Source organism: Emydura macquarii, unplaced genomic scaffold, assembly GCF_026122565.2.
Source record: "Emydura macquarii macquarii isolate MOO-44397 ecotype Brisbane River unplaced genomic scaffold, CSIRO-AGI_Emac_v2 contig_1451, whole genome shotgun sequence".
Classification (NCBI taxonomy): domain Eukaryota; kingdom Metazoa; phylum Chordata; order Testudines; family Chelidae; genus Emydura; species Emydura macquarii.
Genome location: NW_027131588.1, coordinates 235,610 through 257,225, shown reverse-complemented (window position 1 = coordinate 257,225; position 21,616 = coordinate 235,610). Strand labels below are relative to the sequence as shown.

Sequence of the window (21,616 nt, the reverse complement as noted above, 5' to 3'; positions counted from 1 at the left end):
ACTCTAGCTTACTGTGAGGGGCAAACAGTGGTGTCTAGAATTCTCCCCTCCCCTCGGTTCAGGCTACTATGAAAACAGAAAACCAAGCTGCTAAAAAAAACCCTCCTCCTCCCCTTCCCCCCAACCTCAAATTTTCCTGATGGTTGCTTTACACTAGGTTTGCATCAGAATTAAGTTTTGATAAATTATCTGAAAAGGTTTTTAAATTGTGAATCTGTTTAACTCCTTTTGAGTTCCTGAAAAAGGGAAACGTAGTGTAGCAATATAGATTTTTCCCAGGATTTTAATTCAGAAGGGAAAAGTTGTACAATTGCTGTATCTTTTTCTGTTGTGTTGTCTTTTTTTGTACATACAGAGATGATTAACTTTTTTGACTGCAGATGCGGTTTTCAGTGGTAACTAAAACAGAGTCCTCAGCAGTGCTGCATGCCTCCATCTTTGTTCAGGGAAGAATCTTAATTTTCTCTTCGTGCATATTGTTTTTGCAGTGTGACCTCTGGACCATCTCATCCTGGATTTTACAACTTCAAACAAAGTATTAAAACTCATGAATTGATTCCATACCCCTCATCTCAGCTTGACTTGTTTTGTGGCGCTCGTTGAGACTTCAAGAGCAAACCAATTCTGAAGGTTACATACTGTGATGTAACTTACTTTATTTAAGGCTATATAAAATTCCAGTCAGTTGTGTTTATCCCCCATTGCAACTTATTGTATTTGACAAATTTTGATTTTCAAGGAACCATATTTTAAGGGTTTACCATTAAGGCATGTTGGAAAAAGATTCCAAGTGTGGTTCGTTACCCTGCACCGATAAGAGACCCACACAGGATTTCAGGCTGGACAGTCTCCAAAAGAGTCTATTCTGCAGAAGGTCAATTCCCAAGCCCACAAGTGGACAGTGGAAAAAGACCCCGAACAAAGTTTTATACCTTATTGCTACTTAAACATTCATGACAAAACCGTACATATCCCCCTTACAAGAGCACAAACCTATTTTCTCTATAACTATTGGTCTATATTATTTGGCATACATTATTTATAAAATACTTTTACAGATGTTTTGCAGCTAACTACAAATTATCTATCAAGGTTGCATAGCTTGCTGAATCCAGCCGAGGCTTATCTCCTTCTGCATTCCTAAGAACTTTCATGATCTGTGCACAGAGTGGAACGGCCTTGCCTTATAAACAAAGCAGCTGCAAAAATGGAGTAACTATAGTCAAGCAACTAAAAATCAGCTTACAGGCAGAGCTTGCAGGCTTAACTCTAGTTGAATTTTCAACCTTTATTTTGCATTAACACTAGTTGTTTGAGTGGGATTTCTTCTAGTAAAAAGGAAAACAGAATTGCCAATTGCTTAAATTCCCTGATATGAAACTGACAGAGTGAGCTAGATACCAGCTGCCTCAATGAGTTCAGTTTATTACAGAGCCAATTTCTTCATAGTGCCCCGGCATTCTGAACCATTATGGATTTGGAATAGCCAGGGAGATAGATGGCACAATTTTACTATGCATACATGAGTTTTTTGGCTTAAAATTAACTAGTCATCCAATTTCATGGTCTGACATCAACCAACCTCAGAGTTTCCAGCTTCCACTGTCTGAGTTATACTTGCACATAACTTCTAATCAAACACAGAGATGAGTGAAAAAAATAAAAACATTTTCTCATATAAGTCAGATATCATAGAGTTGGAAGGGACCTCAGGAGCTCATCTATTCCAACCCCCTGCTCAAAACAGGACTAAATAATCCCACCGAGGGTTTTGTCAAACCGCAGCTTAAAAACCTCTAAAGATGGAGATTCCACCACCTCCTTAGATAACCCATTCCAGTGCTTCACCACCCTCCTAGTGAAAAGCTTTTTCCTAATGTTCAACCTAGACCTCCGCCCGTAACTTGAGACCGTTGCTCCTTGTTCTGTCATCTGCCACCACTGAGAACAGCTTAGCTCCATCCTCCCTGGAACCCCCTTTCAGGTAGTTAAAGGCTGCTATCTAATCCCCCCACATTCTTCTCTTCGGCAGACTAAACAAGCCTAGTTCCCTCAGCCTCTCCTCATAAGTCTTGTGCTCCAGCCCCCTAATAATTTTTGTTACCCTCGGCTGGACTCTCTACAACATCCTTGTTGTAGTGGGGGGCCCAAAACTGGACCCAATACTCCAAATGCGGCCTCACCAATGCCAAATAGAGGGGAATAATCACTTCCCGCGATCTGCTGGCAATGCTCCTACTAATGCAGCCCAATATGCTATTAGCCTTCTTGACAACCAGGGCACACTGCTGACTCATATCCAGCTTCTTGTCCACGGTCCTTTTCTGCAGAACTGCTGCCTAGCTCATTGGTCCCCAGTCTGTAGCTGTGCATGGGATTCTTCTGTCCTAAGTGCAGGACTCTGCACTTGTCCTCATCAGATTTCTTTTGGCCCAATCCTCCAGTTTGTTTAGGTCACTCTGTATCCTATCCCTACCTTCCAGGGTATCTGCCACTCCCCTCAGGTTAGTGTCATCTGTAAACTTGCTGAGAGTGAAATCTACCCCATCCTCCAGATCATTAAAGAAGATGTTGAACAAAACCGGCCCCAGGACCGACCCCTGGGGCACTCCACTTGTGACCGGCTGCCAGCTAGACATGGAGCCATTGATCACTACTCGTTGAGCCCTATGCTCTAGCTAGTTCTCTATCCATTTTATAGTCCATTCATCCAACCCATACTTCTTTAACTTACTGATAAGAATATTGTGAGAGACCATATCAAAAGCTTTGCTAAAGTCAAGGTATATCATGTCCACTGCTTTCCCCACGTCCACAAAGTCAGTCACCTCTTCATAGAAAGCAATCAGGTTGATCAGGCATGACTTTCCCTTGGTGAATCCATGTTTCATTTTTCAGATACGGCTGAAATGACTGTATACAAAGCTTAATATTATCTTAGAACTCAGGGTAATCATGGCCGGGGGAAAGAATCCTATAAAGAATTAGTTAAACAAAGTCATGAACAACTGGAAAAGTATGATTTGGATTGAAAACAGCACTTCTACCTTAATTATAGCAGCAACTTTTGTCATATCAACTAATCCTATAACAAAAAGGAACTAAAACTGAATAGAAGTAGGATGTTTTCAAAGCAAGTAAAACTAGCTTCTTCACATAATCAGCAAAAAGGGTTTTATTGGTAGAATATCCACCTAAATGGCAGACACTTATGTGGCCATGTGTTCTAACAGTTTGGCTAACTAAAAATAAAGGGTCCTTATCTTTAACTGTCAAAGTGAAGAGAATTAGGCTTTAATCTTGTTAGTAATAGTGTGGAAAAACTTTTAAATCCTGTACAATGTTGTGACATACCAGGGTACAGCCCAGACCAGGAGGCAGCTGTGTCACTGTGGCCCTGCAACCTTGGGTGCCTTACAGTGCCTTGCTGAGTGGCTACCTGGGCCACTCACACACAGCCTTCTAGCATGCAAATGTGTGCGAGAGCGAGAGTGACTGCAGCTTGCCAGCCACACTTGGGTTACACTCTTGCTTTCATATTTTTAAAATCCATTATACCTTTAAGGGAATAATATTCCAATTTATCTGAAACAGTTATTCAGAGACTAATTTAAACACACTAGATTAGGTAAAACAAGTTATTAATTACAAAGAGATTGAGTACAGATAGTGAGGCATAGAAGTCAGAAATGGTTACAAGAAAATAAAGATTAGATGCTTACTGATGCCAAACTTAAACTACATTAGATTCAAAGCAGATTTCTCCCCATATGCTTTTAGCAGTCTTGCTAACCAAATTTTTTAGGTTAGGACCCCTCCCTTAGCATCCAACAACTGCTTTCTTTATCTCTTCAGGTACAGTGAATATAGTGGGCAGAAAGGGGTCACTTGGAGTGTTTGCCTTTTCTTTTTACAGTTACAGTCCTCCTCTTGGAAAAGTGTTACCAGCTAGGCACTAGGACACAGCGTTTGTGTGGAAGGATGTTGCCTGACTTTCTCATTTGTTTGAGCTTTTTTTGTTTCCCTCCCTGCTTGATGATTGATTACTGCTTAAATGCAAATTTAGGCAAGCACACATTCATTTGTCTAGGACAGACCTGTTGGACTTCTGCTTGGGCAAGGCTGTGTGGTTTGGAACATGTGTTAACGTCGTCATACAGGGAAATCAACTTTACACAGAGTTACCACACATTTTATCAGGATAATACTGACCAGCAAATTATGAGTTTACAAATGATACCTTACAAGACATGCCTTATACAGAAATTACTACAATAGTGCATTGGGTGTGAACACGGGTATGTTCTGTCTCACACATATACATACCTGGTACAAAAGGTACAGTAAAGTTAGACATTGACTGACCTGGAGGCATCAGGTTAGGCTTTATCTTTTTATATAGATCTGTGATTGCAGATACGTCACTAACCCCTCTGCCCCCAAAACCTCCTGTAATAGTTTACCAGATCTATATAAAAAGATAAAGCCTAACCTGATGCCTCCAATAGATTGGACCTATTTTTGGGAGGGGAAATTGAACCCTGGTCTCTTGCATCTAAAGTGAGTGCCCTAACCACTTGGCTAAAGGTTACAAATGGCACCTCACCCTTTTGTTGTGTTTGTTTTTGTTGCTTGTGAGAAAGAGCTTATATACCTAAAAGGTTCATAGCTGTGAGTACTGAGCAGAGCCAGGTGTCTCCCAGCAGCCCAGAGTTAGGTGCCCAAGTTCCTTTGAGGGGCAGGGCTTAGATCACACTCATCTCCTTGGCATTTATTACTGCTAGTTTAAGCAGCTCTTTACCCAGTGTGCTGGCTTCAGTGAACCCTAATATTCTTAGGCTCCTGTCTCTCAACATTCATGTTTAGGGAGCTTGGGCACCTAACTCAGGGCTGTGCATTTAACTGTGAGGAAGGCACCTAAACATTAGGCAATGCAGTGCTGTCTTAAGTCCCCTTTGTGGCTCTAGCCCTTAAGTGCTTAAGTATTTCTTGAACATGGGACTTAGGCTCCTAAGTCACAAAAGTGCTTTTGAAAATTGTACACAAGGGTGAGAGTCAACGCACAGGTGAGAAGCAGACTACCACTTTCTCCAGTTGTTGGGAAAATGGAGGGAAATTTGGTTTCTTAATATTATCCTTACTCAGGAGCTCCAACTTTCATATGAATATCTGGACTCCTACAAAGGAGTCTGAGTAATCTGAGTCTTCCCACTGCTGGAAGGAAAGAGCATTTTATCCATCTGTTCTTCCTTTCCTGTCCCACAGTCTCCTGGCTGTTCTTAGGGTTCTTTGCTAATTTACACTTCTGCAGGCCTCCTGACTTCTACCATGGTGGTGTTTCTGCTACCCTGTTTCTCCTTAGGCTTCATATCTGAGTATTTCTCTGTTACTCATAGCTTCTCCAAGCTGCAGCAGAATGAAATTGACTTGATGTTTGTCAGTTTTACTGCTGCCCACTAGCAACTCTTATTTTAATATATGGAGCATATGCCACATTTGGGAAGAGACAATCTGTGGCTTGATCCTGGGAAGTCTGAATGCCTTCAACTCCTTTTGGGACTGAGAGTGTTCACCATCTTTCAGAATTGAGCCCTCTATCCTCAGAAGAAAGCACTAACAGTTTGTTTGCACACTTCTGTACTTCATAAAATTATGTAGTCAGACATAACTATCTTAGGTTTGGATTTTTGTGTGTCTTAATAGTTTCAATAATGCATTGGCTGCAAATATCAGATTTCTAAACAGATGGTCAAAATATTTAGGTCTAATACAAATTTAAAAGCAAAACACCAAGATTTGAATTTGTGTGAGACCTAAATATTTTATGATCTGACAGACTTCCTCTACCCCTTAGTTTCTGAGAATTAAGTTAAGTTCTGTTAACCCAGCTAGAAGTATTAGCTCCCTTTGTCTCTGCAATTACATATAAAATATTTTAATGTATTTCATTATCTCAAAAAATAGCAACTTTTAACTTCAATTCCATTCAAAATACAGGAGAAAAAAGATCTATTTTGCCAAATAAAGAACCAAATTTAATGTTGGCTGGAGAAATATTCAGCTTCCAGGAGGATAGTAAGAGAATAAAACTACTAAAATGAGGTGTGCTTTTGAACAAATTTCCCTGTTTATATTCATGTAAAATAGTGGGGAAAGATAGTTCTGTTTAAATTCTTGCAATGAAATGCTAAGGACCTGATATATGAAATGTGTTCCTCTTACAGGGTTACCCAGTATACCCCTTACCAACCTGAGGTTTCCCAGGGCAGACTGGAGAGTCTATTAAATTACCAGACCATGGTGTGTGACATCACAGGAATGGATGTGGCTAATGCATCTTTACTGGATGAGGGGACTGCTGCAGCAGAGGCTATGCAACTATGTCACAGGTAACACTCAAATCGATGGCTAATTTAAAATCAAGAGGAATTGTGAAGTGTTTTGCCTTATTTCCTTATGTGGGACTGAATGGCTCAGTGAACTAAAATGAGATCATGTACCACAGTGAATCAGTCTTCTGGAGTACTAGAAGCATTTCTCACAAACATAAAATTAACTCTATACACTGCATCTTAATTTCTTAGAACTCAGAATATAGTTTTAATATATGAATTATAATACTAGAGGCAACTGTTCCATTGTAAAAACAACGAGAGTTCTGTGGCACTTTAAAGACTAACAAATTTAATATTTGTAGGCATAAGCTTTCGAGAGACTTCAGCTCTCTTCTTCAGATGCAGTAATACAGAAAATAGGTAACACAGAGGCATCTTATAGATATCCAGGTGCATTGAGAACAATGGAGGAGGTGGAGTCCGGTACTTAAGACCTAATGACGACCATTGAGTAGGAGGTGAGAATGGGTGAGCAAAGTAATTTACCTTCGGTAGTGAGATAGCCACTCCAAGTCTCTGTTTAAACCCAGTTTGAATGTGTCAGGTTTGCAGATCATTTCTAATTCAGCCGTTTCTTTTTGAAGTCTGTTTTTGGAGTTTTTTTGGAGAAGTACAGCAACTTTCAGGTCAGAGACAGAATGCCCTGGAGAATTAAAGTGTTCTCCCACTGGTTTATGGATGTTATTTTTTATTTCTGATTTGTGTCCATTTATCCTTGTGCGTAGTGATAGTCCAGTTTGGCCAATGTACATGGCAGAGGGGCATTGCTGGCACATGATGGCATATATAACATTAGTGGATATGCAGGTGAATGAGCCCCTTATGGTGTGATTGATGTGGTTAGGACCAGTGATGATGTCATTAGAGACGATGTGTGGGCAGAGCTGATAACGGGGTTTGTTGCAGGGAGAGGTTCCTGGGTAGGATTTTTTGTAGGGTGTGTGGTTGCTGGTGAGTATTTGCTTCAGGTTGGGCGGCTGTCTGTAAGCCAGGATGGGTCTGTCGCCCACGGCCTGAGCGAGAGATGGATCATCTGCTAGGATAGGTTGTAGATCTTTAATGATGTGTTGGAGAGATTTTAGCTGGGGACTGTAGGCAGTGACCAGTGGGGTTCTGTTGTTTTCTTTGTTGGGTCTGTCCTGTAGTAGGTGACTTCTGGGTACCCGTCTGGCTCTGTCAGTTTGTTTCTTTACTTCTCCAGGTGGGTATTGTAGTTTTAGGAATGTTTCATAGAGATCCTGTAGGTGTTTGTTTCTGATTGTTCTTGAGTTTGTTTGTTCCCTGATCCACTTAACTCTTTTTTTTTTCTTTTAAACAGGCACAACAAGAGGAGGAAATTCTATGTTGATGTCAGATGCCACCCTCAGACGAGAGCAGTAGTCCAAACTAGAGCAAAGTAATGTTGATTTCCATATTTAATATGTAGCATAAGCAGGCACATGACATATTGTCCCATCACACCCTTTTTATTCTATACTGATCAAATATTGAATATTAAATTTATCTTGCCTTTTGTGTTCAGAACACTGATTATGTTTGTAAATAGGTATGCATTGGAAAATGTCAGAGAACCTACCGTAGCTAGTTTGGGACTGATTTTGACTGTAGTGTAAGTACTTCATGATCCTGAGATTTCCCCCAGGATCACTCATGCAAATCTTGTAAAATATATCTTTCATTCATTTCATTCAGGGGCTGAATTGATTAGATCTATTTCCAATAACTGGTACCAAAAGTTATATCTGATTTAGCTGCAGGATGACTATCTTTCTGATTAAATATTGCATTAGCCCATGCATTTGCAAGCAAATACAGTAATTTTGTAGCATGCAAGTTTATTTCCAACTAACTTATCTTCCAAATAAACAGACATGAACTAATTCACAATATTTAAATGGGAGGTCAGCATATAGAAACAAGTTAATATTTCCTCATCTACACTGTTAACATATCTGTGTACATCTGAGCATTAAATTCCATTTGAACATTCTCTTACCTAGCAAATGATACATTACTTTGAAGGCACTCACAATGAGGTTAATTTATGAAACTTAAACTCTTAATAAATTGGTACATACAAAAATCCTACATTAAGAGAAATGTAAATAAAAGGTCGCAAAGTCAAGCCTTCTAAAGTTAGGAAATGCCAAAATGTAAGTTGCCCAGGCACCTTAATTCTGCTCCCTTCTGTATATGCAATATGATGATCTTTACTTATGTGATCACATGCTGTTTTTATGGCACAGTATAGCTTTTATTACCATAAATGCTAGCACTCCGTAACTGTGTAGCAGTATGAAGCATGTTCAGGCTGTTATACCTTAAGAAAAATATTTCCTAAATTTGTGAACAAGTCAAATCTATTCAAACATTATCCCAAAGTATGAAATGGCTTGAATAAATTTTGACTTCCATATCTCTTGCTTTGCAGTTACTCTGGTGTTGTCATTGAACTGAAATTGCCCCATGAGATGGATTTCAGTGGTAAAGATGTCAGTGGAGTGATATTTCAGTACCCAGATACTGAGGGGAAAGTGGAAGACTTCACTGAACTTGTTGACAGAGCTCACCAAAATGGAGTAAGATTAAGTACTATTTCTGTCCCCTCAGACTTGGTGTGACATGTAATTTGGCTATAATTTAAGCATTGTAATTGTCTTTATAGATGAGGTACAGAGGAAAGACTACTTTTAAACTTCAGTTTCACATGAATGCTATAAAACAGTTTGAAGAAGTATCTTTGTTTTCCAAATTCAGATACTATATATATATATATGGTTTTAGAGAAGACGCTAACTCTATGCTCTTATGTTTTCAGACTCTTGTCTGCTGTGCTACTGACCTCCTGGCACTGTGTATTTTGAGACCTCCAGGAGAGTTTGGGGTTGATGTTGCTCTGGGTAGCTCTCAGAGGTTTGGGGTACCACTCTATTATGGGGGACCACATGCTGCCTTCTTTGCTGTCAAAGAAAATTTGGTGAGAATGATGCCTGGGAGAATGGTGGGAGTTACAAGGTAAAGTTTGGACATTTTTCCTTAACTTCTCAGCTGCAAATGTCTGCTGTGGCCCCAATAACCTTAGTATCTGAGCACCTTAATCTTTAATACGCTTATTCTCACAACACCTTTTTTAAGTAGAAAAAAAGGAAGATTATCTTCATTTTAGATATGGTGAGCTACAACACCAACTAAGTGACCTGCCCAAGGTCCTGCAGCTCTATAGCAGAACTAAATCTGGATCTCCCACGCTAGTGTCCTAACTACTGCACTATCCATCTCACAAATTAGGAGAATGAAGCATGGTTGAAGTTTTCCCCAAGATTATAACAAAAGATGTATTTGGGTGAAGTAAAACACTCTGTTTACAGAGAAAACTTGAGAGAATGAGATTCTCCACTGTGAGAATTCAGAAGCAGAAGTATCTAACTTTGTTTCCATTAAAGATGTGGACCCTTCAGGCAATAGGTCGCTTTTTAAAAATAAGTTTGGTGGCCAGAAAAGCTGTCTCTATGTGAGTCTGAGGTCCCTTCCCCCACTAACGGGACATCTCACTTTGTGAGACATTCAGGCCATCTGAATTTTCAGTATTTCACTTACTTTATTAATTCTGAGTTTACCAGACTTTCAAATGTTTATCTGAACCTTTAATATTCACTCCTGACTCCCATAAATTTCAGTAAGCAGACAAAATCTGCTGACATATCAAGAAATTTAAGTGAAGGAAACTTGAACTACATCATGCGTTAGAGATGGGGAAACCCTTAATGATTGGGAAATAACATTGAACAAAAAGTCCCTTCTTATTCCCAGTTCATCAGTGTTTTGGAATATTGACAACATGCTTAATTGATTTAACTGTCAGTTGAAAATTGTTTATCTTGGAACAAAATACCCTATATATACTTCTGAAACAATAACTTATAAAAATCAATATATTTTAATGGATTTAGCATTAGCATATTAACATTTTATTTTCTTTCTTACATTGCTTCTCACATTTTTCCCAAAGAACAAAATGTTGGGTGTGACTGTGTGCACTTACCTCTCATTAGTGCCTCCTGTCAGGCTGGATGCAATCCTGCACTCTTCTTTTCCTGGCATTCCCTGTTGGATGTTGCCCTCATTAGGCAGCTGGATCTTCAGTAGCTCAGCCCTCCAGCCAGGTCACACAGACAAATGCATGAAGGAACCCCTTCCGGGATAACAAAGGTCCAACTCGGCCCACACTGGTGTCTGCACTCCGTTCTCTGGGCTCAGTTCTCAGCCTCTTCTGTGCTAGCTTTAAGTTCATCTCTGCTCTGTTATAGAGCAGTGCCTCCAAGACTTCATCCCTGGAGACCTTCCTCAGTGGTTCTCACTGACCCAGCTCTCCAGCCAGCTCACCTCTCATATTCAGTCCTTTTCCAGGGTGATTGTAACAAAGTTCAACAAATGGTTGACCCTCTCTAGGGTCTTCAGCCCAGTCCCTGAGTCCTTTAAATTATAGCCACTTACTTGGGCTTCTAAACACCACTCGTTCCCTTCTCGGGACTTTGGCCATTGGGAAGGACAGGACCCAGGACCATCCACTACGCCAGGTCCCGACCCAGGGACCCTACAAATAGCAGCCATGTGCTGCTTCCTTTTAATAATTGCTACTGCTATTCCCTGGGCCACTTCTCACATAGCCCTTTCCACTTCATCCTTACCTCAGGACTGAAGTTATTTTTCATGGAATGTCAATGTCACCAGCATTCATCTTCTGGTTGTCTCTTGCGCCTCTGATTCTGATTCCCCTTCCCCCGTCCCCCCAAGAGGAATTGATCTGCTCAGGCCCTGCAGCTCTTTTGAACTGAGCCTGCTGGACTCTGACTGGCTGCTTCCCTGCAGCTTTTCTAGGCAGGCCTGTACAACCCACCTTTACTGTTCTCTTTTCTTGGGTAGGGTGTGGTAGGACCACAAAGCCTCCAGCAGAGGGCCTCAAAGGGTCCAGTACACTCCTTCACACTTGGCATTAGACTTCAGAATCATGACACTATAGTCAGAACTACAGTTTTTCCCAAAGGCAATTAATGCTATGACCTTTAAGTTGTTTTTGATGTGTTTGCTGGAGGCCTTTTATTTGATAAAGGAACCAAGCTCTATAGTTAGAAACCCTAGGACAGCTGCTGGATTCAATTGTCTTTATCTTGGACACTGTACAGCAGCTGAGCAAATATTGTTTGTGAACAGTGTAGTTTATTGAGTGTCCTGAAGTCTTAGAAATATCTGTTCTGAAACACTGCATTTTATACAAGACTGTAGCTCTCAAATGTTCCTCTTTAGTTCTGAAAATCTTTAAATATTAGGAATGCATTAAGAAATTAACTGACCTGCATAGATTGATGGATTGGTAAGGATGTTTAGCATCGTCTTATGCTGGTATCAATGGATTACTCAACTAATATTACATATGTTAAACAGTACTTTTTTAAGGTAGCAGGTATTATATATGCAGACGGTTCTTTCTTTCCTGCAGTGTCTAAACTCTGCCCCGGGAGTGTTCAGTTTAAAAATTTGTGGAAATTGTTTGTAGCACTTATAAACACCAGCACTTTCATAAAACTATAAAACTAGTCAGATGTGATCATTACAGTACAGTGGCTAGATTCCCTAAACTTCCCCTAGTGACAAGGGACACTTGATAGATTTGGATAAAAATGTAGATGTTTTGGATCTTTCAGAACCTTTTACAGATGATTGCTCAAAAAAATCTCCCAATCCACAGTATCTGTTATTTGAGGGGTAGTGTGAAGAAAGTGGGCAGGTCTTGTTCCCTTTAGTCTTATCTGCTTTGGAGCTGGATAGTGATTGCTTTCTTAACATGAATATCTGTTCAAAGAGAGGGTGGGTTTTGGGTCACTTTATACTTTACTCAAAATGGTTACCTATCACAGTTCTTCACCTCAAAAGAATTCCACCAGTTAGCTTCAAGTTAGAAAACTAAACATTTCAGTTCAGTTAATGCAGAGCTTGTGTCAATTTAAACTAACAAAGTAAATATTTTCTTTTATGGTTCAGAGATGCAAATGGAAAGGAAGTATATCGGCTTGCATTGCAAACTCGAGAGCAGCATATAAGGAGGGATAAGGCCACCAGCAACATCTGTACAGCACAGGTGACCTCTATGTCCTCCAACACTTGAAAGTAACCAGTTAAATTTTAGTACTGATGTCGTTAAAAGGCAATATTTTAGAAACTAACTTTATCTACAAAGAACAGTTTTTAAAGAAATATTGTGATTAGAGATAAGTGTGGTGAAAAAAATCAAAGATCTTTGAATGTGTGTGTGTTTCAATCATGTGAAACTTGGAATTTTTGCTTGGAAAAAGAGGATCATCTTAATTATCTTTTTTCATTCAAAAAGTGTTAGCCATTTGTCGTGGACGAGGAACTCCACTGAATAATGCGGAGTTACTATAAACTGGAAGCTCCCTTTTTGCAGGAGAAATAGAATTTTAAGGCTCCAGAATGAAGATCTCTACTTTGTATTTGTGCAGAAGTAATTTCAGAATTCAAACAGTGACAATTTGAACTTCATATGTTTCTGATGTGAAAATAGCTATTAAATGCTTACTATTATAAAATATCTATTTTCACATCAAAATGTAATGATATATTATATTTCTAGATTGAGAAGTGTCCAGGAACAAAGTAATAACTTTTTTCATGAGTTTTTGAAAACTTCTTTGGTATTTTCCAGAGCTCTAATTATGACAAACATCTTTATAATTAGATGTATTTTAAAAAACTACTGGTCCTTATGCAGGCTATATTCATGCTCTTAATGTGTTTTTCCACAATTTCTCTAGTTAGATTAATATTAAATATTGAGAGTTTTAAATCTTTAGCGCTCAAGAGGGATGCTATGGTAGAAAACGGTTCATTCTTTTGAGCAGAGACCTTAAACAGTGATTCTTTTGAAAGTTATATGTAAGGTTTGTTGAGATTCAAAACAAAAACTCAAGCATTGTACCCAGGATATGGAGACTATTGAAAGATGTAGCATGATGTATATAAGGGGGTATTTAATTTTACCTACCATGCAGTGGTTTGAGAGAGTTCTGCCTCCAGATCAACTACAGTGGTTAGATTGTCATTAGAATGAGGGCCTTGATGAGCACATGAGAAACAATCCATTGTGTGTTCTCTTAATAGTAATGTTATAAACTTTATTAACAAAACAAGCAATCACAAACACTGTAATGTAGCAAAGGAGATAGTGCCAATACAGAATGTCCAGCACTTGTATTACTCACATCATCCCTTATGAGGACCCTTGAAATAGGTGATGTGATCCACATATTGGAACATGCTTACATGATGACCATGTATTTTACTTCTCACAGGGTGGGTATCATTTTAGATCAGAAGTTACACTAATGGCCACCTTACCTCATACATATTCAGTGATGGTTTTATCCTCTTTTCCTTATATGTACTTCTACACCTTAATAATTTTGTGGTCCCTAACTTCAATAGGTCAATTTGCCAATTACATTAAACTTGTAAGCGTTTATGTCAATTATTTGCCCTGGTATATCTGTGGTTAGTGCATGTATTCAGTTAAGCTCAGCATCCTTTAAACTTTCCCTAAAATTCCAAAACATGTTTTTGTGGTTCCATACTTTGCTTTTTCCCAGCACATAACACTTTTGTTTACAGTCATACTTATCTTGTGACTTACTCCTAGCCATTCATGTCAAGCCAGGCCTTGGTTCTGTTAAGCTACTTGTCATACAGGTCAGAGGTCTGTTGGCTGATCTGTTACAACCTTATAATACCTATTACCTTTATTAGAGAGATAAGGTAATATCTTCTTTTTTTTTTAATTGGACCAATTTCTGTTGGTGAGAGAGACAAGCTTGAAAGAGTCTCTGTCAAAAGAAGTTGGTCCAACTAAAGATATACTGGGACTGACATGGCTACAACAACACTATTTACCTATATATGACTTTTATATATATGGCTGGCTACAGAGATGAAGCTTACAGTTCACAGTATTTTTTTAATCACTGAACCACTTAAACACCAAAAGATCTTGAATTCATAAACAATGTTACTATTTACAATTTTTGTAAATGCATAATTTAGTAAGAAAAAGATACTTAGCTTTCCTATCTCTTTGCAGACTGCCTAGAACTCAATGTTTACCTTTTTATTGTAGATAGCTTTTTTAATATTGTGGTTATATAGTTGCCTTGGGAAACTAAAGAAGCTAGTTATAGTAAACTGCCAGCAATCAACTTTATATGATTGTTTCTAAAATATGTTTGGACATTTTAGGCACTTTTGGCTAACATGGCTGCCATGTATGGAGTCTATCATGGTTCGAATGGATTAAAGCATATTGCAAGCAGGGTGCACAATGCCACTCTAATCTTAGCTGAAGGTGAGTATTTAGTGATTATAAAGGGGTAGATTTTACATCTTTTAAAAACACTAACCTTCCATTTTTTTGCTCATCAGTGGTTTTAAGTAGTGGAAGAAATCCAAAATTTTTGCACTGTCAGCCACCAGGGTCATTATAATAATATTTAGTGCTTTTAGTGCTTTAGTTATCAACTATGCCTACCAATACCCCTATGATGTAGATATGCAAGTATTATCATTTTGGTTTTAGATTAGGAAATAGGCACAGAGATTTGACTTGCTAGCCATTGGTAGAGCCAACATTCAAATCCTGGTCTCCTAATTACCAGTCTTGTGCTTTAGTAACTATACCATACTTTCTCGCAAGTAGAAATCTACAGGGAGTTTTGGCAATATCTGCAGAACTTCTTCAAAATCTATAGAACTTTTTTCAAAGGCTTATGCTTTCCTACTGTTATTTGCCCATTTTATTAATCTGTATTGGATGTCAAGGTACTGCTGCTGTTTGTATATGGGACCAATGGGCTTCCGTGTCAGTGACCTAGTAAGATGAATTCTGGAAGCTCATATCAGAATAGCTAAAAGGAATCTGACTTTACCTTCACTGAAAACTTTAGGGAAGCCTCCCACTGTTGACCTAGCACCAGAGTAGAATCACTTGTGCTAGACCAGTAGGAGTACTAGGATATGCTGCCCATTAACAGTCTTACCACCAGAATGCGGTCTAGAGCTGCTCTGAACAAATTTAGATAGCCCTCTGTAAAAATGATGACAGCTGACTTACAATAGTGCTACCAGTACTGCTAATGCAAAAAGAGCTGTGCTGGTGCTAGAGCAACAATGGGGGGATTTCTTTAAAATCCTCTGTACTTGCAGCCCTACCCTGAAGACTTGTGCAACCACAGAGAAGATCTAAGCTTGTGGACTTCTCCAGTCCCAAGCCAAACTCCAGACTACTTAGATCTGTAGATTTGTGTAAAGATTTAATTTTTTTATATTAACAGAATGGGGGGAAAATGCAAAGAACTGTCTCCTTTATATTGAATTGAATAAAGTCTTATTCAGCAAGAATTTTCTTAGAGTCTTTGTGCATTATAAAAAAACCTCAGACATAAAACATTACATGGAGAATGACTCTTTGATAGAAAAACTGCTAGATTTCACTGTCCATGCATTCAATGTCATGCCTCTTGTTAAAATAATATTTACCTAAGAGGCACATCTGGGGGGTGGGGAGAAGGAACCAATGAAGCATGGAATAGATGGAATTAACACGTTACTTCCTTTAGGTCTGAAGCGAGCAGGTCACACGTTGAAGCATGACCTATTCTTTGATACCTTGAAGATCCAGTGTGGATGTGCAGTTACAGAGGTTTTTGACAGGGCAGGTCAGCGGCAGATAAACTTTCGGGTTTATAGTGATGGCACAGTAAGTCATGTTTGTGTTTTAACCCTAGGATCTTTCACAAATGCTACAGCATCATTTTCATGTACTCACAGTTTTTGGCCACTAAGTAGTAAGGTGGCTACCATGAAAGGAAAATGCTTTTTTAAAGAAGTCATCTTTCTAACAAGCTCAGATATGTCTCTCCACAATTTTCCCCTAAAATCCTTTTAAATGAGATATAAAAATATGTAATTGCTTGGCAGCATACTAAATATTAATTAGTTTTCCAAAATTGCTGTGTCTTTCACTGCATGTCTTTTAATATTGTTTGTTTGACACCAGTAGTGGGAACTTGCTACACTCATTAAGAATTTCATGGAGAGACCCTTAAAACCTATCACCCACACAAAGTGGGTACTATATAAAAAAATTCCAAACTTCAGCTATTTTTGTTGTAGCTGTATTTAAAGATAACTATAATCAGAAGTTGACTGCAAATCATTCAGCCTGTTCAGTAGGAATCAGTTAAGCTTTTTAGCTGAGCCTAATGAAGCCATGTCTCCTTGTGACCTATAAAATGGGTAAGAACTGTATGTATAGCCATAATAGAATTAAATATGTAATCCAATTATTTGTTTATTCAGGATAGCAGTCTCAAGCCATGAAACCATAAAGTGAACCTGGGATGGTTTAGGAAGAAAAAAGAGACTCTATAATAAACAAGAAAATATACCAATTTAACTTAATTATATTGTAGTTTTAGGAACTGAGATTTCATTTACAAATAGATTCAATAGTTTGGGTACCTAAAATGGAATGAAGATCATATATTGTGTTGTCTTTTTGAACATCACAAATGTAATGTAATCCCTGGTTTTGGGAACTATGAGTAACTGCTGCTACATTTTTTCCACAGATTGGCGTGTCACTTGATGAAACTGTAACTGAGAAAGACCTGGATGATTTGTTGTGGATCTTTGGGTGTGAATCTTCATCTGTAAGTACCATAGAGATAATTTAGGAATATTTAGTGAAGTGTCACTGTCCATAAAATCTGTGCTTCAGTGAGCTGGAAAACTGTGTTAAACTATATTCAGTTGAGTCAAGAACATTAATTAAAAAAAACCCTAGTCACTCACTTCTGGCCTTCCCTATTCCTCCTGTTAGTTCTGCTAGTTTGTCTTAGATAGCGAGCTCTCTGGGGCAAGGACTGTCTGTCCGTATTTTGTATGTGGTACAGGATTGAGCATATTGTCAGTGCACAATAAAATGGTAATTTCAGATCTGTCCTTCACTGAAGAGATCGGGCTGAGGATTACTGAGTAACGCCATGGTCTGGGCATATGCTGCTTAATCCCCTGCCTTAACCTGGACACCCTGTATTGTGGGCATGCCTTAATTTTGGGATTGGAACCTCGGGTTTAGGCAGTGCTTCCTAAGTGGCCTGCAACAAGTACGTCACACTGACTCCACCCACAGTATTTGGTAATCTGTTGGGAAAATAACACGTCAGGGCACAGATTATCCAACAAGTTCTTGGGCTATATTGGAGATCATTTTTAATTTTTAGAAGCTGGAAAAAGCTATTAGGGAATAGGCTGTTTTAGATTTGATTTTGACAAATGGGGGGAACTGATTGAGAATTTGAAAGTGGAAGGCAGCTTGGGTGAAAGTGATCAAGAAATGGTAGCATTCATGATTTTAAGGAATGGTAGGAGAGAAAACAGCATGATAATGATGATGGATTTCAAGAAGGCAGACTTTATCAAACTCAGGGAGTTGGTAAGTAAGATCCCATGGGAAATAAATCTAAGGGGAAAAACAGTTCAAGAGAGTCGGCAGTTTTTCCAAGTCATATTATTAAGGGCACACAAGAGCAAACTAACCCACTGTATAGGAAAGATAGGAAATATGGCAAGAGACCATCCTGGCTTCACCAGGAGATCTTCAATGATCTGAAACTCAAAAAAAAGAGTTCCACAAAAAGTGGAAACTGGGTCAAATTACAAAGGATGAATATGAAGAAATAGCACAAGTATGTAGGGACAAAATTAGAAAGGCCAAAGCACAAAATGGGTAAACTAGCTAGAGGCATAAAGGGTAACAAGAAAACATTCTACAAGTACATTAGAAGGAAGAGGTAGACCAAGGACAGGGTAGGCCCTTACTCAGTGGGGGGGCGGGGGGAGGGGGGGAAACAATAACAGAAAATAGGTGATGGCAGAAGTGCTAAATGACTTTTTTGTTTGTTTTCAAAAAGGTTGGTAGTGATTGGACATCTAACATAATGAATGCTAGTGAAAATGAGGTAGGATATGAGGCTAAAAGAGGAAAAGGACAAGCTAAAAATTACTTAGACAAGTTTGATGTCTTCAAAGGGCCAGAATAATCAAAGAGTTGACTGAGGAGATATGTGAGCCATTAGCAATTATCTTCAAAAAGTCATGGAAAACGAGAAAGATTTCAGAGGACTGGAAAATATAGTGCCAATCTAGAAAAAGAGAAATAAAGACAACCTGGAGAATTACAGACCAGTCATCTTAACTTCAATACCCAGAAAAATAATGCAACAAATAATTAAACCATAAATTTGCAAACACCTAGAGGATAATAAGGTGAAAAGTAACAGTCATCATGGATTTGTCAAGACCAAATTGTATCAAACAAACCTGATAGCTTTCTTTGACAGGATAATAACAAACCTCGTGGATGGGGGAAGGAGAAGCGGTACATGTGATATATCTTGACTTTAGTAAGGCTTTTGATACTGTCTCACATGACTTTTCTCATAAACAAACTAGGGAAATACAACCTAGATGGTGGATGCATAACTGGCTGGTTGAAGGGCATATCAGGTGGGGTCTCGCAGGGATCAGTTCTGGGTCTGGTTCTGTTCAATATCTTCATCAGTGAGTTAGATAATGGTATAGAGAGTACACTTATAAATTTTGCGGACAATAGCAAGCTGGGAGGTGTTGCAAGTGCTTTGGAGAATAGGATTAACATTCAAAATGATCTGAACAAACCGAAGAAATGGTCTGAAGTAAATAGGATGAAATTCAATAAGGACAAATGCAAAGTACTCCATTTAGAAAGGAACAAGAAGTTGCACACATACAAAATGGGAAACGACTCCCTAGGAAAGAGTATGGTGGAAAGGGATCTGGGAGTCTTACTGGATCACTAGCTAAACATGAGTCAACAGGGTAACACTGTTGCAAAAAAACCAAACATCATTCTGGGATGTATTAGTAAGAGTGATGTAAGCAAGACACAAGAAAGTATATCTTTCACTCTACTCCACACTGTTTAGGCCTCAACTGGAGTATTGTGTCCAGTTCTGGGTACCACATTTTGGGAAAGATGTGGACAAATTCGAGAAAGTCCAGAGAAGAGCAACAAAAATAATTAAAGGTCTAGAAAACTTGACCTATGAGGGAAGATTGGAAAAAATTGGGTCTGTTTAGTCTGGAGAAGAGAAGACTGAGAGGAGACATAATAGTTTTCAAGTATATAAAAGGTTGTTACATGGAGGAGGGAGGATAGGAGAAGAAGCAATGGGCTTAAATTGCAGAAGGGCAATTTAGGTTGGACATTAGGAAAAACTTCCTAATTGTCATGGTAGTTAACCACTGGAATAAATTGCCTAGGGAGGTTGTGGAATCTCCATCATTGGAGATTTTTAAGAGCAGGTTAGACAAACACCTATCAGGGATGGTCTAGATAATGCTTGATCCTGCCATAAGTGCATGGGACTGGACTAGAAGACCTCTGGAGGTCCCTTCCAGTCCTGCGATGCTATGATAATTAGCAATAGCGCTCCCCTAGTGTGGATTAGTGAGGATACTGTAAATTTTAATTTTATATAATGCCGGAAGTGTTATGGATGCTTTACAGGCATGTGTGCTGCTAAAAATACATGCTTCAAAGAACCTGTCAATATTGGTAATAAGCAGGCAGTGTATTGTAGGTAACTTTGATAACTGCATAACTTGTGAGAAGAAATTAATTCTTTTTCTGTGAAGATGCCTTATTTAATTACTTCATATTTCTCTACTTGTCAAAGGAATTGGTCGCTGAGAGTATGGAAGAAGAAACAAGGGGCATTCTGAGTACTGCATTTAAGAGGACTTCCAAATTCTTGACACATCAAGTATTCAACAGGTTTGTAAAATTCATTTCCCGCTGCAGATTTTCAGTTTGTATAGAGATTTGACATATTCTCCTCCCCCCATTCCCTCTTTTATACTCTGAGAAGGTTATACCAGGGATTTTCACCATGCAACAGGAGTTTACTTATATGCAGTGTTCATTTTGAGACAGCACTTAAATGCTAAATCTCTATTTTTAGTCACTTACATCTTTCTCCAAAGCTATCTTTTTGGTAGGGTTGCACCAACCCTTCTTGCTCTGGTCTGAACCAATATATTTTTGTCCTTTTTTAAGGTATGAATGTGTTCATACCAGGTTGATTTCCATAGATGTTTGTGTCCATCTTGTGTTTTTCTACCAAACAAGCACACTTCATTTTTATATTTGAAAACTTAGTCTAGTCAGTAGATTTAACAGAACATTTTTTATTCTATATTCATGGTGATGATATATTTCACTTAAATACAGTAAAGAGGTACTAAATTCTGTTAATTAGAACTAAATATTATGGTGTGACTGTCTAACCAGGAAATATTGGTGTATCAGGTACTTGTCTACATATCTTATTTATGAAAGATTAAAATTAATTACAAAAAGAAAATGTCTCTTCTCTATTGTGCAGTCTTTGTCAGTTCCTGTAGAGGAGCACTTCTGTATGAGTCATCCAGCATGTGTAGTTAACCTACTTGCCCTAACAACCACATTTTGTGCCCTCCAGCTATCACTCTGAAACGAATATTGTCCGGTATATGAAAAGATTAGAAAACAAAGATATTTCCCTTGTTCACAGCATGATTCCTTTGGTAGGTATTTACTTAAAAAAATAAATACAATTAGGTGATTAGTAATCTCTTTTTGGAGGAATAGTAACTGAATGCATTTTTATTATTTTTTTTAGGGATCCTGTACGATGAAGCTTAATAGTTCATCAGAACTTACAGTAAGTTCATCTGACAGAATTATTCCTTGTTTGAGACCAGCCCAGTGTAAACTGCGTAGTCAGTCAAACAGACACAGTCCCTGATACTGTACATGTAAACACTGAATTTTGTTGTCTGAAACTAACGTAACTTCAGTGTTTTAGGGTGCGATTTTCAATTGGAGCAGAGTTGAGCCAGTATTGAGGGTTTTCTGAAAATTCCATTCCAAATCTATAGGAAACTAATTTTATTGAGGTGCAGGGAAGCTAAAGGTGACAACTTTCATCTTATTTAAATTGAATATATTTCTACCTGCTTCCTTACTGATTTTAAGTTTAGGATTTTCAAAGGTGCTTAAAAGAGTTAGGTAT

At 38.5% G+C, this 21,616-nt stretch overlaps 1 protein-coding gene across 3 annotated transcripts in view; it reads left to right on the top strand.

Annotated features, from left to right (window-relative positions):
- Positions 1–21,616, top strand: part of GLDC (glycine decarboxylase) — an 89,722-nt gene that overhangs the window by 32,565 nt on the left and 35,541 nt on the right. Inside the window, exons 2-13 of one of the 3 annotated variants that reach the window (XM_067553076.1) lie at positions 489–630; positions 6,225–6,389; positions 7,714–7,791; positions 8,827–8,974; positions 9,214–9,410; positions 12,435–12,531; positions 14,700–14,805; positions 16,076–16,215; positions 17,090–17,170; positions 20,240–20,337; positions 21,044–21,128; positions 21,224–21,265. In XM_067553076.1, coding sequence (XP_067409177.1) covers positions 6,298–6,389; positions 7,714–7,791; positions 8,827–8,974; positions 9,214–9,410; positions 12,435–12,531; positions 14,700–14,805; positions 16,076–16,215; positions 17,090–17,170; positions 20,240–20,337; positions 21,044–21,128; positions 21,224–21,265 — 1,164 coding nt within the window. In that variant the 5' untranslated portion in view covers positions 489–630; positions 6,225–6,297. Of the gene's footprint in view, positions 1–380; positions 631–6,224; positions 6,390–7,713; positions 7,792–8,826; positions 8,975–9,213; positions 9,411–12,434; positions 12,532–14,699; positions 14,806–16,075; positions 16,216–17,089; positions 17,171–20,239; positions 20,338–21,043; positions 21,129–21,223; positions 21,266–21,616 lie in introns of all 3 variants that reach the window. The other 2 variants (XM_067553077.1, XM_067553075.1) reach the window with 2 other exon arrangements.